Source organism: Hemicordylus capensis, chromosome 2, assembly GCF_027244095.1.
Source record: "Hemicordylus capensis ecotype Gifberg chromosome 2, rHemCap1.1.pri, whole genome shotgun sequence".
In the NCBI taxonomy this organism is placed as follows: Eukaryota; Metazoa; Chordata; class Lepidosauria; order Squamata; family Cordylidae; genus Hemicordylus; species Hemicordylus capensis.
Genome location: NC_069658.1, coordinates 158,526,320 through 158,540,916, shown reverse-complemented (window position 1 = coordinate 158,540,916; position 14,597 = coordinate 158,526,320). Strand labels below are relative to the sequence as shown.

General features: G+C 44.0%; 1 protein-coding gene across 1 annotated transcript in view; it reads left to right on the top strand.

Moving 5' to 3' along the window:
- The window catches only part of LOC128342106 (rap1 GTPase-activating protein 1-like), a 34,082-nt gene extending 21,259 nt beyond the window's left edge, over positions 1–12,823 (top strand). The window contains exons 7-11 of the mRNA XM_053288988.1: positions 5,067–5,178; positions 6,023–6,152; positions 6,306–6,386; positions 7,332–7,417; positions 12,774–12,823. Of these exons, the coding sequence (XP_053144963.1) occupies positions 5,067–5,178; positions 6,023–6,152; positions 6,306–6,386; positions 7,332–7,417; positions 12,774–12,801 (437 nt within the window). The 3' untranslated portion in view covers positions 12,802–12,823. The remainder of the gene's footprint in view (positions 1–5,066; positions 5,179–6,022; positions 6,153–6,305; positions 6,387–7,331; positions 7,418–12,773) is intronic.
- Positions 12,824–14,597: the final 1,774 nt, after the last annotated feature.

Below are 14,597 nucleotides of genomic sequence, written 5' to 3'. Positions count from 1 at the left end.
GGGATTTTGAGTTTTATGACGGGAAGAAGGACATAGATAATCTGTATTATAATTTGTGGCAAAGTTTGACCTTTCCTTTTTGCAGCTGACCAGAATGGGATTGTTACTTTCAAATTATACAATAACAAAAGTTTCTGGTGAGATTGAAGCACGCTATGCTAAGTAAAGAGGCTTTTCCAAAGTTTGCAGCTGCGATTGTAAGAGTCTTTTGTGTGTGTGCCAGGGAAAAGTGATATTCTGACTTAATAATAGCCCCATTTGCTGCACTGCAAACAGCTTTGGAAGGGTCTCAGGAGTTTTTAGAAAGAACTTGTACAGCAGTTCAACACCACACTGTGCTCCTGAAACTTGCCCCCTTTCTCTGTCATACGTCTGTCATCTCATGGATTAGGGTTTAAGAGTATACTCAGTAATAGTAAGCAGGGGCAGAATGACCCTTATTTTACTCACAGTCCCTTCCCAAAAGTGTGTTGTCATCCCTTTGCCCCACCTATGGGCAAAAATGGAGGTTTTTTCATTTGCTCCAAGAGCGACAGAAGTAAATTAAGATTCCTGTTACATGGGCAGTAACAAAATAGCAAAATTCAGGCATTATATGGCCTTCCAAGTCCCACCACCACCACATATTTATTTTCATTATGTGAACAACACATAGTGTGAACAACACATAAGAATAGCTAGAGTCTGTGGAGCAAACTAGATAAGACATTGAAGACAGATGCAGCATCTGTTTCAGTTTTTTATTTTGAACTAAGTGTAAACTCCCAAGTTTGATGAGAGCAGCAGCAGGGGGAAGAAGGGGTGTTTAGCCCTTTCCCCGTGGGCGGTTTCCCCATTCTCAATTCTGCCCCTGCTTACTTTCTCCCAGCATCTCAGATCACCAGCGGACATCCTGACTAACGAAGTGTGTGTGTGCTTCAAGGGACTGAAGGGCAGGTTGGGAGCCCTTGAAGAGTTCCCCCCTTTCCTCCTGTACGCACCCTGTTGATCCAGAGCCCTTAGAATCCAGAGCACTCCGCACACTCCAGAAGGGCTCTGCAAGATTGGAAACGCATTGCTGGCTGGGACTTGTGTAAGGGCTCCCGTCATGGCCCCACAGTCTCTTGAAGTGTGCGTACTTCATTAGTGGGGATGTCGGCCACTGTATCTTTCCCAGCCAGAAAAAAAGCAACTGGATAGAATGTTTTTGATCAAGCAAAGGGCCTGTAGGGAAGGCGTTAATCACCCCCCGCTCCCTCAATGCTACTGCTCTGATCAAATTTAAATTAGGAACATAGGAAGCTGCCATATACTGAGTCAGACCATTGGTCTATCTAGCGCACTCAGTAGTGTCTTCACAGACTGGCAGTGGCTCCTCCAAGGTTGCAGGCAGGAATCTCTCTCAGCCCTGTCTTGGAGAAGCCAGGGAGGGAGCTTGAAACCTTCTCCTCTTCCCAGAGTGGCTCCATCCCCGGAGGGGAATATCTTACAGTGCTCACACATCAAGTCTCCCATTCAGATGCAACCAGGGCAGACCCTGCTTGGCTAAGGGGACAAGTCTTGCTTGCCAACACAAGACCAGCTTCCCCACTCGGCAGCATTAACGTAACAGAGATTTCTCTTGCATCACTTCTAATTTGACCCTCCACTGTGACAGTGCAGTTTACAAACCAAAGTTGCAGCTGACCTGCCTTGCTCTCCAAGAGTAATGCTCAGTTTTAGTTGCAAAGAAAGTACGTACGTGTGTGTGTGTGTGTGTGTGTGTGTGTGTGTGTGTCCATCCCCTCTCCTTAGAGTCATGAGGGCTGGAATATCTAAATCGGATCCACCTTCTATTATATCAAACTTGTGTCTTGTCTGACTGTCCATGAGAATGGGGAGCAGTACAAAGCCAAATTTCTGGCTACATGTAACAATTTCTGGCGTACTCCTAATGACTAGAGTGCATTTGCCCTTCTTCAGCTTAATTGGAAAGAACAAACGGACAAAGCCAAGAGAGATTTAAATGACCTTTAAACAAAACAACAACAACCCTCTTCCCTACCAGTCAGGTTTCCTCTCTCTATGGTACCACTAAACACATAATTGCAGAGAGGAAATGTGACTATGTGGCTCTTCTTCTTCTTTTTTTAAAAAATTAAATTTTTATTAATTTTAACAATAATCAATCACAACACATTAAACAAATATGGACTTCCCGCTCACACCTCCTCGTGAATCACCAACTATAGAGTTAACCCTTGCTATAATAATAATTCAAAACATAGATTTAAACTTTACAAACACAATTTTGATCTACTCAACCTGCTAATATTACTAAATTTCAAACCCTGTGGTAAAATCAATATTTTACAAAATAGTTCTTTAAATACAATAAAAATGGTTTCCAATCTTCTTTAAAGCATTCCAAATTTTGGTCTCTTATCAATACTGTAAGTTTTGCCATCTCCGCATATTCCAAAATTTGTATCAGCCAATCTTCTTTTGAAGGCAGTTCATTGCTCTTCCATTTCTGTGCATATATTATTCTGGCCGCCGTGGTAGCGTACATAAAGAATGTTAAGTTAGTTGTAGAAAACACTCCTTGTGTTATTCCCAGCAGGAAGGATTCTGGCTTCTTAGGAAATGTCATTTTAAATATTTTCTTTAATTCATTATATATCATGTCCCAAAAGGCCTTAGCCTTCCTACAAGACCACCACATATGAAAAAAGGTTCCTTCAGAGTGTCCACATTTCCAACATTTGTTTGAAACATTTTTATACATTAATGCCAGTTTTTTAGGTGTCAAATACCACCTATAAATCATTTTATAATAATTTTCTTTTAAAACATAACATGCAGTGAACTTTAAATCAGTTTTCCATAATTTTTCCCAGGCTGCCATTTCTATATTGCACCCCACATCTTGGGCCCATTTTACCATAGTCATTTTAACCACTTCGTCTCTTGTCTCCTCCAAAAGCAAGAGCTTATACATTTTAGAAACTAATTTTTCATCATTTTCACACAGCTCCTTCTCAAATCTCGACATCTGATCCTCAAATCCAACTTTAAGATCCTTCTTATAAACTTCGTTTAGCTGATGGTACTGAAACCAATCACTAACCAAATTTTGTACTTCAATTATACTTTTTAACTTACAGCCCTTTCCTTGAAAATATAACAGATCCCTCTAAGTACCCCATTGTGATTGGATATTTACCTCTTTACATGCTAAAGCTTCAATCAGAGATACCCATAGCGGAGTTTTAGGTTCCAGCCATTTTTTATATTTTACCCATACCCTCATTAGACTCCTTCTTACATAGTGATCCAGAAAGTCTTTATGTATTTTACTTTTTTCATACCACGAATATGAATGCCATCCAAACCTTCTATCAAATCCTTCCAAATCAAGTATTCTAGGATTTCTTAATGTTATCCATTTTTTCAACCAGGTCAAACAAACAGCATCAAAATACAACCTTATGTCTGGTAGGGTAAGACCACCTCTTTCCTTTGCATCTGTTAAATTCTTAAAATTAATTCTTGGTCTTTTCCCTTGCCAAACAAATTTAGTTATGTCCTTCTGCCATTGCTTAAAACAAGTTAAAGTATTGATTATAGGAATAGTCTGAAAAAGAAATAACATTTTAGGCAAGACATTCATTTTCACCACTGCAATTCTTCCCATTAAAGACAAATTCATATCAGACCATCTTTGTAAATCAGTTTTCACTGTATTCCATATTTTAATATAATTATTTGAGAACAACAAAGAATTATTATTTGTCAGCCAAACCCCCAGACATTTAATTTTCTTCTCCAATTTCAACTCACTTATTTCAGAGAATCTATCCTTAGATTTCTGATCCATATTTTTAGTCAAGACCTTCGTTTTAGTCTTATTTATATAAAACCCAGCCAATTGGCCAAATTGTTGTATTTTTTCCAAGAGTCTTCCAATCTTGTCCAATGGATTTTCTAAAAAGAAGACAACATCACCCGCAAAGGCTCTTAGTTTATATTCTTGTTTCCCAATTTTCGGGCCTTGTAAGCTCCACACCACAACTCATATATCTTATCACTGCCAGTTTAATTTTCTCACGGTAGAGTGGAACGCCTTCTTCCTTTAATTGGCTGACTTGATGATAGACATATTCAATAGCAAACAGCAAAACGCTTCTTTCATAGACTTTCTCAAACAGCAGTGGGGGGAAAAAGCAATAGTAATTCCCACTAATATAGGTTTTTTTTAAAGCTTTAAAGCTTTTAGACATCAGTTCAGTTCTTGAATCCCAGCATTTAGTAAGAAGATTGAATTTCCCTCCTTGATTTATAGTCAGAACACTTACAGCAACGGCTTGAGTTCTGTGAAGTCCTTCCAACAAAAGCAGGCGCAATTCCAGCAAGTTATCCTTAATCACGCTGAGAGGTGAGCTTCTTGAACTTTAAGTAATTAATTAAATCCAAACCGTAGAGATTAGATGCCAACCAGCTTCAGTCGAAAGGATTTCCGATGTAGGAGGAGTGAGCTTGATGTCTCCCAGCCCCCACCGCTCTACTTAAAACAGAACTGCGCTCTTCAACACAGCTCTAAATTAAGGAGCCGGCTCAGGGGGAATCTGTGGGAGATCTTGATCCCAACCCTTTAATCCAGGGTGGCATGGGGGTGGTGGTTATGAAGCCTCAAACCCCCCTTAAATTGCTCCTCCTCGGTCTCCCCTGTCGGGAAGCGTGCAGCCTCGTTAGCTATCCAACCGGAAGTCCGACTATGTGGCTCTTCTGACAGATTAGCCCGTATCAAAATTGTGGTGTCTCACAAGCAGAGAACTGGAAAGTGCTGCGATGTTTGTAGTGCAAGGAATAATGATAGAAAATTGTGCTGTTTGCTACAGAAAAGGGTCAAGAATCCTTGAGATTACTAGTCAAACTAGTGAAAAGGGGAGTAATTTCTCTGGCCTTGAGCTTCTGGAGAATCTAAATGGTCCCTACACAGCCTGGGCTGGAGGAGCGTCTGCTGATGAGCCTTGTAGAAATTGTTAGCTCTTTTGGAAGGACTCCTGGCTCTGTGTAGTAAACTCTTTCTCATTTCTCCTTAGCAGACGTTGCTGAAAGAATACAGAAGATACTGGAGAGTCCAGGACCCTTCTTTGACCTCAAGTCAGATGGTTCCTCCAGTCCCAGTTCCCCAGAATTCCCTAACAGGAAGTGCAAGTGAGTTCCGACAAAATATTGCTGTGAAGGGAGAGGCTGGAAAAGGTTTCAGTAGAGCATAGAAAAATTGGTCATCCCTACCGTGTTGCTACCTACCAATACAGAAGACATTGGCTGACATGATGTGCAGCCCACCAACCTCTGTAAGGATGCGTTGTGGGGCTCTTGCAGTCGCAGACTTCAAAGGAAGCTCCAAGGTTGCCCTGAGGCAGCAACTGCAGAAGCTATGTTTCCACAGGTTTCCCCAGTTGGCACTTCCTCTCAAGGCTGCAGAGCCCCACAGTGGATCCTCCTTATGGAGGTGGTAAGCTGCGCACCATGTCAGCCATTGAGCATAGTAGCTAGAGGCTTGAGCAGTTCTGTTCTCACAGAATAGACTTTAAGATCTATATACAACAGGAAAGCTTTGTTGTAGGGATGTGCGTGAAATGGATTTTGCATTCTGTCCCAAGCTCGGAATGGAATGCAAAATTCCTGGAAAGTTCTGTCAGAACAACCAGTCGTGTCAGTTGTTCCGACAGAATGACCCTGTTTTGAGTCAGAACGCTCCGAGCACCATTTTCAACTCCAAAATGGTGGTGCTGACCACAAAAATGGCTGCCATGTGTGTGCAGAGGCCAGAAGAGTGCCATTTTGCTTGAATGTTTTGAGCTCGAGTTCTTCTGTTCTGAGCTCATTTGAAGGCACTCTGCTCTGAGCTCGGAACACTTGAAATGGCTGGTTCCCAGTCAGAATGTTCCGACCATGATCCATTCTGCATATCCCTACGTTGTTATAAGGGAATGTAACATTTTTTGATCCTGTGTTATTACAAGGGGGGTGACTGGGGCTTCTGTTCTTTCAGCAGAATCCCCTCCAGCCAGACATCCGAATATTGTGTGATGCAGCCCCTGTCCCACTCCTCATCCAATGTGAGGAGCTGTTGCAGAAGAGTGAGTGAAAATGGAATGTCTGAGGAGGAGGAGATTGAGGCGGTCAGTGTGGGGTCTTCTGAGCCCCTTTCACTCTAGTAATTCCCCTGTCTCAACTGAGTAGATACAGCAACCCTAAAAGCTCCCTCTTAACATCTAGTGATGGGGGCCTCTTTCCCATTTCTTTTGTGCAAGAGTTGATGTGTTCCCTTGAAGGTCCCCAGAAGCAGGACACGCTGGCTCAGAGTGCGTGGTTGGACGATAATGTCTGTACACCCAGCAGTACCAGCTCACCAGGTAAAGACAGCAGGAATTCTTGTGTGTTCTTGGTCAGACTGTACATTCCAGGGGCAAGGATAAGAACATAAGAACAGCCCTGCTGGATCAGGCCCAAGGCCCATCTAGTCCAGCATCCTGTTTCACACAGTGGCCCACCAGATGCCGCTGGAAGCCACAGGCAGGAGTTGAGGGCATGCCCTCTCTCTTGCTGTTACTCCCATGCAACTGGTACTCAGAGGCATCCTGCCTTTGAGGCTGGAGGTGGCCCATAGCCCTCTGACTAGTAGCCATTGATAGACCTCTCCTCCATGAAGTTATCCAAACCCCTCTTAAAGCCATCCAGATACAATGGATAAATTTGTGTCTAAATGGACATTGTTTGTCCAACATTGGAATGGGAAAGTCCAAGATTCTGTACATGCTTATGAATGGTTATCAATGCTATGATTTGTTAATTGAATAATTTTGATATTTCAATTTAAACAAACTTCAACAGATTGTTCAGGTCAACTCATACATTACTCTGGCAGTGTTGTTGATGTGCAAAGTCATGGCAGGCCTCATGACACTACAATGATGACAGGAATCTTTATATTGCACAAGAAGATTTGAATCATATGGGAACCTTGCTGCCCTGATGGAAGGAGGATACCAGCCTGGGAAAGACCCATGGGTGTCCTGGCCTATTGGCATGATGTAATCCCGATTCTCCCTTCAACCTCCGACATTTAGGGAGGCGACTGAAACCTTAAAATAGCAACACCTCTTGAATTACCCCATAAAAGATAAATAGGGTCAGCAATTTTCCAGGGACTAGTACCAGAAGACTGGGACTGTCTTGGGCAAATTTAGTTAGCAGGTGATTATGATTCAGTGTCACAGTTGGGAAAAGGATGAATCTAAAGCTCCCAAAATAGGTTGATTTAAAAACCTGCTTTTTTTAAACCCTTGGTTCCTTTTCAGTTACTCGTCTGCTCCCTTCCGGCAGCGGTGCAGGCTCCATGGAGAAGGGGAAAGGTGGCAAAGTGGATGCTCAGCATTACAGCCCAGTATGTTTCCGTTTTTTCCATGACATTCAGGAGGCAGGGAGGTGATTCGTGGGTTCTTCATATCTAGGAAACCAGGGGCAAGGGGAAGAATTTTTAAGAAACTGCCACTTCCTTGTTCCACAGGCCTCCATTTTGTGCTGTGTGTGATATCATTGCTGGAGGGGTGTCTCAGTGCATGCTGGGTAACGCACAGGTAATCCACACCCTAGGGGGCCTTGGTGCCCTAGGGTAAGGGAATAAGGGCATGTGGGGAAAAGATGACGGAAGGGAAAGGGACTCTGCCATTCCTACACAACCTGGTAGGAAAATGTGGGCTGGAATCCAAAGTAAAACATCTTTGGGTCTGTGTTCTCCTTTGCCCCACAGCACTTCCCAATCCCTTTTCCTTGACCCTCTTGCCACACTATGTGGGCCATTTCGCGAAGATCAATATGCTCTGTTCCCTACCCAGCACCATTCTTTCATGGAGTCTCCTGCATGCTTCTAACAGGCTCGGTGAACCTCTTGGCTAAATTCTCCCCCAAATCTCTGTTCCTTACAATGCCCTTCCGCCCTCCGTCTCTCTGTGTTGCTGTGGCTTGCTGCTTTTCTGAATCATCTCTCTGCTCACTGGCTAGTTTTGTGTGTGTCTGCCTTTGCTGCTTTCTGTCTCCTGTCATTAAGGTTGGTTGCACCCTTTTGTCAGTTTCCCAGTGTGTTTAGGGAAGTGTAAGGTGTTGAGGTCAGGAGAGGGGCAGCCAAGGCTAGGGAGGCTTTCGAATGGCCTCTGCAGCTTCTTTGATCTGTAACTCATTTTCCAGGCAATGTGCTCTTTGACCCCCGAATACTTCCTGATCTGGCACAATATTGATTTTTCGGTCTGGCTTTGCAAGAGACAAGCAGAGCGTCTTGCAGCACAATGGATGCCAGGCTATTGTGTGGGCTCCATAGATCAGGAGGATACAGGAAACCCAGCCCACTGGACCCTCATCACTTAGGGTCCATCACTTAGTCCATCACTTACCTCATCACTTAGCTGCTTGTGCCCTAACAGGCAGTGCTTTCTTCTTTGCAGGATCAGCCCCAATTGAACCCACAGTGTTGATTCTGAAATCCTTCCACCATCTTTCTACTCTCTGAATATCAAGCAATTGATTCATATGCCCACATGCAGCTAACAGGCTGCTTGGCTCTGCATGACATTTGGTAAATAGCAGTCACAGGGGCCGGTGTCCAGAATGGGGTTGTGGTATGCAGGGATTGGGATTTTACCTTTTATCATGATCATGATCATGATCCCAAATCCAAGTTGCAGGCTTGCGCAACTGCTATTCAGTAAACAAACCACCACGCAAACAAGATGCTTAAAATCATGTCTAGTTTGGTCCTGGTGACCAAACTTGCCATGTGATGGGATTGGTGCATCCCTGCAAACAGTCCAAATGACCTCAGTGTTTATTGCTGACTTGTGTATCAGCCCAGAGTGAGTGTGTGAATTGGCCTCCCAGCTGCATTCATAGTAAGTGCCATGTTGTTGTTCTTCCTTACTTTCTACCCACAGTCTCTTCCTCCTCCTCCTCCAGCACCAAAGGGTGTTCCCTCCAATGGGATGAGCATTCTGGGGAGCCTCTGAGCAACGTCATTTTCCTTGTAGGAAAAACCCCGTGGAAGGGGATTCTTTCAGCCTGGCTAAAAAGCCCACACAGATCTCTACAGAAACCACTTGCCCCACTTGTTACCCCTGCTAACTTGGCAAAGAGGCACCTTTTAACATGGTGATTCTCTTTATTTAGCAGGGGGAGAGTAACTGGCCCTATCCACCCCCCAGCACAGTACTTCCAGTGACTGTTGCTGCTGTCTCTCTTATGTTTCTTTTTAGATTGTGAGCCCTTTGGGGACAGGGATGCATCTTATTGAGTTGTTATTTCTCTGTGTAAACTGCCCTGAGCCATTTTTGGAAGGGCGGTATAGAAATCAAATAAATAAATAATAATGAATAAATAATGAATCTATTTTGGGCTTAAAATAAATTTTAAAAATGATTCATGTATAGCTTCCTCAGCTGGTCACCTGAGTGCTTTTTTACTCCCGCCACACACGTTGACAAGTCTGGATTCTTTACGGAGGCTGCTGGTAACTGAGAGGTCACTTTCTGGCTTCTCTGCTGCAGTGCTGTCTGGTGTAATCTCTAAGAGGGGAGGGCTTTTTCTGTCTGTCCTTATTACAGCTAAAGTAAGTGTCCATGATCCAACATGGAAGGACTCTTGTACCCAACTAAGCCTTCTCAGGAAGGCAATGTCTGTGTCCCAAATTCACTCTTCAGACTCCAGGCCTCAAAAACTGAGTACTGAAAACCTTATCACTCCAAAGATTATACCCGATTTGTAAGAAGGCCTGCTCCAACAGGTGCTGCATTATGCAGCATAAATACATGTGCATATTTATTTATTTTATGTTATTGTTAAATTTATATACTGCCTTTCATTAAAGCAATCCCAAGGCAGTTTACAGCAAAAAATTTTTTAACACAAGATGGTAAAAAAGACACAATTAAAATAATAAGTGGGGGGGGGGGATATTAAATCCAATTAAAAAATTTAAACAAAAAGCATAAAAGCAATAAGGATTATAAGGAGCAGCAGCAGAGAATCAAATAAATGCCTGGGCAAAAAGGCAAGATTTGACTTTTTTTTTCTAAAAGCTGTGATGGAAACTGAGGAGCGAATAGCCACAGGGAGAGCATTCCAGAGTCTGGGGGCAGCAACAGAGAAGGCCCTGTCCAGCGTGCACGACAACAGTGTCTCCCTCATTGTCGGCACCCGGAGCAGAGCCCCCTCAGATGATCTCGTCAAGCGGGCAGCAACCCTTGGGAGCAGGCGGTCCCTCAGGTATCCCGGGCCCAAACCATTTAGGGCTTTAAAGGTCAAAACCAGCACCTTGAATTGGACCCGGAAACAAACTGGTTGCCAGGGCAGCTCTTTCAAAATGGGTGTGATGTGCTCCCACCGGGCAGCTCCGGATAAAACCCTAGCTGCCGCATTTTGCACTAGCTGCAGTTTCCGGATGTTCTTCAAGGCAGCCCCACGTAGAGCACGTTACAGTAATCCAGCCTTGACGTGACTAAGGCATGGGTAACTGTGGCCAGATCTGCCTTCTCGAGAAAGGGACGCAGCTAGTGCACTAGCCGAAGCCGTGCAAAGGAACCCCTGGCCACCGCCTCCACTTGAGCTTCCAAAAGCAGAGCCAGGTCCAGTAATACCCCCAAGCTGCGTACTTGTTCCATTCAAGGGGAGGACAACTCCATCCAGAACCGGTAAAATCTCCTCATCCCGATTGGCTCTCCTACTGACCAACATTACCTCCGTCTTGTCTGGATTCAATTTCAGTTTATTAGCCCACATCCAACCCATCATGGCCTCCAGACCCTGATTCAGGAGCCTCCCTAGGATCAGGTGACAAGGAGAGATATTGCTGAGTGTCATCCGCATATTGCTGACAACTCCGTCCAAGTCCCCGGATGACCTCTCCCAGCGGGTTCATGTAGATGTTAAACAGCATGGGGGATAAGACTGAACCCTGCGGGACCCCACAGGCCAACGGCCACGGGGCCGAGCAGTAGTCCCCCATCACCACCTTCTGGACTCTCCCCCCAAGAAAGGACCGGAACAGTACCTCCGATTCCCATACTCGAGAGGCGGCCCAGAAGGATACCATGGTAGATGGTATCGAATGCCGCCGAGAGGTCCAGCAGAACCAACAGGGACGCACTCCCCCTGTCTAGTTCCCGGCGTAGGTTATCCACTAGAGCGACCAAGGCAGTCTCAGTCCCATATCCGGGGCGAAAGCCAGATTGAAAAGGGTCCAGATAATCCGTATCATCTAAGACCCTCTGCAGCTGGAACACCACCACGCACTCTATCACCTTGCCCAAAAAGGGCAGATTAGAGACCAGTCTATAGTTGTTCAGGTTGGAGGAATCAAGGGAGGGCTTTTTTAATAATGGTCTCACCATCGTCTCCTTGAGGCATGATGGCATCTTGCCCTCCCTTAATGAGGCATTGATAATCACCTCCAACCATCTACCTGCCCCCTCCCTGGCAGCTTCATTAGCCATGAAGGTCAAGGGTCAAGAGCACACAATGTCACCCATACACTGCCCAGCATATGATAGCAGGAGGGGTGTGTGTTCCATTTCATAATTCATGGGACTCCTCAGATCTATGGAATTTCACTGTACATACATATATACAGGTGAAACTCAGAAAATTAGAATATCGTGCAAAAGTCCACTAATTTCAGTAATGCAAATTAAAAGGTGAAACTGATATATGAGACAGACGCATTACATGCAAAGCGAGATAAGTCAAGCCTTAATTTGTTATAATTGTGATGATCATGGCGTACAGCTCATGAAAACCCCAAATCCACAATCCCAGAAAATTAGAATATTACATGGAACCAAGAAGACAAGGATTGTAGAACAGAACAATATCGGACCTCTGAAAAGTATAAGCATGCATATGTATTCAGTACTTGGTTTGGGCCCCTTTTGCAGCAATTACTGCCTCAATGCGGCGTGGCATGGATGCTATCAGCCTGTGGCACTGATGAGGTGTTATGGAAGACCAGGATGCTTCATTAGCGGCCTTCAGCTCTTCTGCATTCTTTGGTCTCATGTCTCTCATCCTTCTCTTGGCAATGCCCCATAGATTCTCTATGGGGTCAGGTCAGGCGAGTTTGCTGGCCAATCAAGCACAGTACACTGTATACTTTTCAGAGGTCCGATATTGTTCTATTCTACTGCTCTGACACTATCCCTTTGGAATTGAGATTGCTACTCTCAGGGACACTTCCTACCTGCCTGCCTTGTCACTTCTTCTCGCCCTTCCTTCTCCCTTGCAACATGCAAACTCCTCTCTCCCTGCACCATGTGTGCAGAGATGCAGACTCCATCTGCATCCAGCTAGAGAGATAGAGATCCTATCTCTTCACTTTCCTAACTAGAATGGAGTTCTCTAATAAATACTCCTGATATTGGTTTGAAACTATGAACTAGCTCCAAGTTATTTTACTCTCAGCATACATGCATGCCTAAGCAAATTCCGCTGTGTTGTGCCTCTGTGCACTCTGCTATCGTGAATAAGGGTTTCTCCTACCAGAGGGAATTCCCAACAGCACTGGTGACTCCTTGCTGTGTATGTCAGCTTGATTAATTTCATGTGTTACATTATTGTGAAATAGAAAAGAATAGAAAACATTACAAAATTGAAACAATATAGGTCTCAATATTCTACTACCAGAAATATATGACTACCCCACTTAATATGTCATCCTTTCTTTCTATCTATAATTCATCATATTTCTGCTTATATTACAGTTCAAGAGAAATCTATTCAACGCATTGAGATTATTGTTATTCCTTCTTATCCACCCTTCTACATAAGAGGTAAATTTCAAGAAGTTGATAATACCCTAGCCATTATTTTCCCATTATTTAATAATTGGAGTTGCTTTTTGTTTCCAGCATTGAGCTCCTAAACTCCTAGCTGTCACAAGCAAAAGAAAAATAATCTGTACCTCTTGTTTTCTTCCCAGTTAATCCTAATGGCCCAATACTTGATGTTTAGAATCTAGTGGAATAAGAACGCTCACTATCTTTTGGATTCTATCTAGTCATGGTTATGTTTTGTTAATTAGACGTTTGTCCAAGTGGGGATCCTGCGGGAGTGTTGGGGGGGGGCGGTCAGGAACAAAAAGGAGGGAAAGGAGAAGGAGAAAATGGAGTTGTTTCTGAATAAAGACTTAGTTAAATCTACATAAGAATGTTTTGTGTTTACAAGGGAAGCAATTTTAAAGTATTTGGTGAATTTTGAGCCAGCTATGCGTGGGAGCCTGCAAAGCTTGTGACTGTCTCTGCATCTTCATTTCATCGCATTACTGGGCCGACATTCCTGAACGACTGCATTCTACTCTTGGGAATGCAGGAAATACTCCTGGCACTGCCATATATTTACAAACAGCACAAACGGAGTTAGCCAGATTCAGAAAATGAAGCTACAATCCACAGACAATCCAATTATGCCCCTAAAATATATATTAATGGAATGTATGCCATCGGGTTGGTGTCAGGTATAGTGGCAAGAGTGATTAACCTGGATCAAATTGACCTGGTTTAAGTTGCTGCTCTATCAAGTTGCTTGCTGAGTCAGCTTCAGCAAGAGCTTTTTCAGGGAGCATCTTCACTTTGGGAGGGTTAGTGTGCGGCCACATATCGGCCCAATTAACCCAAAGTGCCTGAAAATTTTCAGAGAGCACTTCACACACCATTCAGGGGTTTCCCTCCATATTGGAACCTAGCCCGGTTTATGTCCAGGGTGAAAAAATCCTCTTCTTGCATCGGCATATCTGTTATGCCCCAAACTTGCAGTAAAGCCTCGTGGTAAGGCCTGCTGTCTAAAAAGCCTCCCGGATGCTTTCCAGACTGGACACTACAACAGTGTCACTACATGGCCATTAATTGTCCTTCCGCACTGCCTGGGTTTCTGCATCACAGTCCCTGCGCTGTCAGCAAGGTGCCGTCCACATTTCCAATGCCTTCTTTCAGGTTTTCTCTTTGCAATACAGCGCTGCAACCTTGTAAATAGAAAGCTGTATTTTCCCGATGCAAAAGTTTCATGCAAGCTAGAAAAGACTGCTCCCCCTGGTGTTGAGTTTGCACAACAACCTCTATTTACGAGTTCAAAACGATTTTGCTAAGCTGAAGTCAACTACCGCTGTTCAGTGGGTAATCTGGAAAATGCCCTGGGAGCTTTCCAGATGACACTCTGTTCAGCAGTAAAATGCTTCAGCTTCAGGATCATTTTAAAAATGAAAATAGCTTGCGCAACCCTCCTACAACGGGAAAATACAGCTATTTATTTGTGATGCACATGCAACGTTGTAGGACTAAAACAGAAGGATAAAATCCTAAAGATGTCATGAGAAATGTGAATGGCACCTTTCTGACAGCACAGGGTTTGCAGTGTTGAAACACAGGCAGTACGGAAGCACACTTAACAGACAGTAGTGACACTGTTGTAGTGTGTCATCTGGAAAGCACCCTGGTCAATTTCTCTTCCTTGCAGTCTAATTTCTCTTGCAGCATTGTTGTGAGGATAAAGTTGAATAACCCTGTATTCTGCACTGAAGTCCTTAGAGGAAG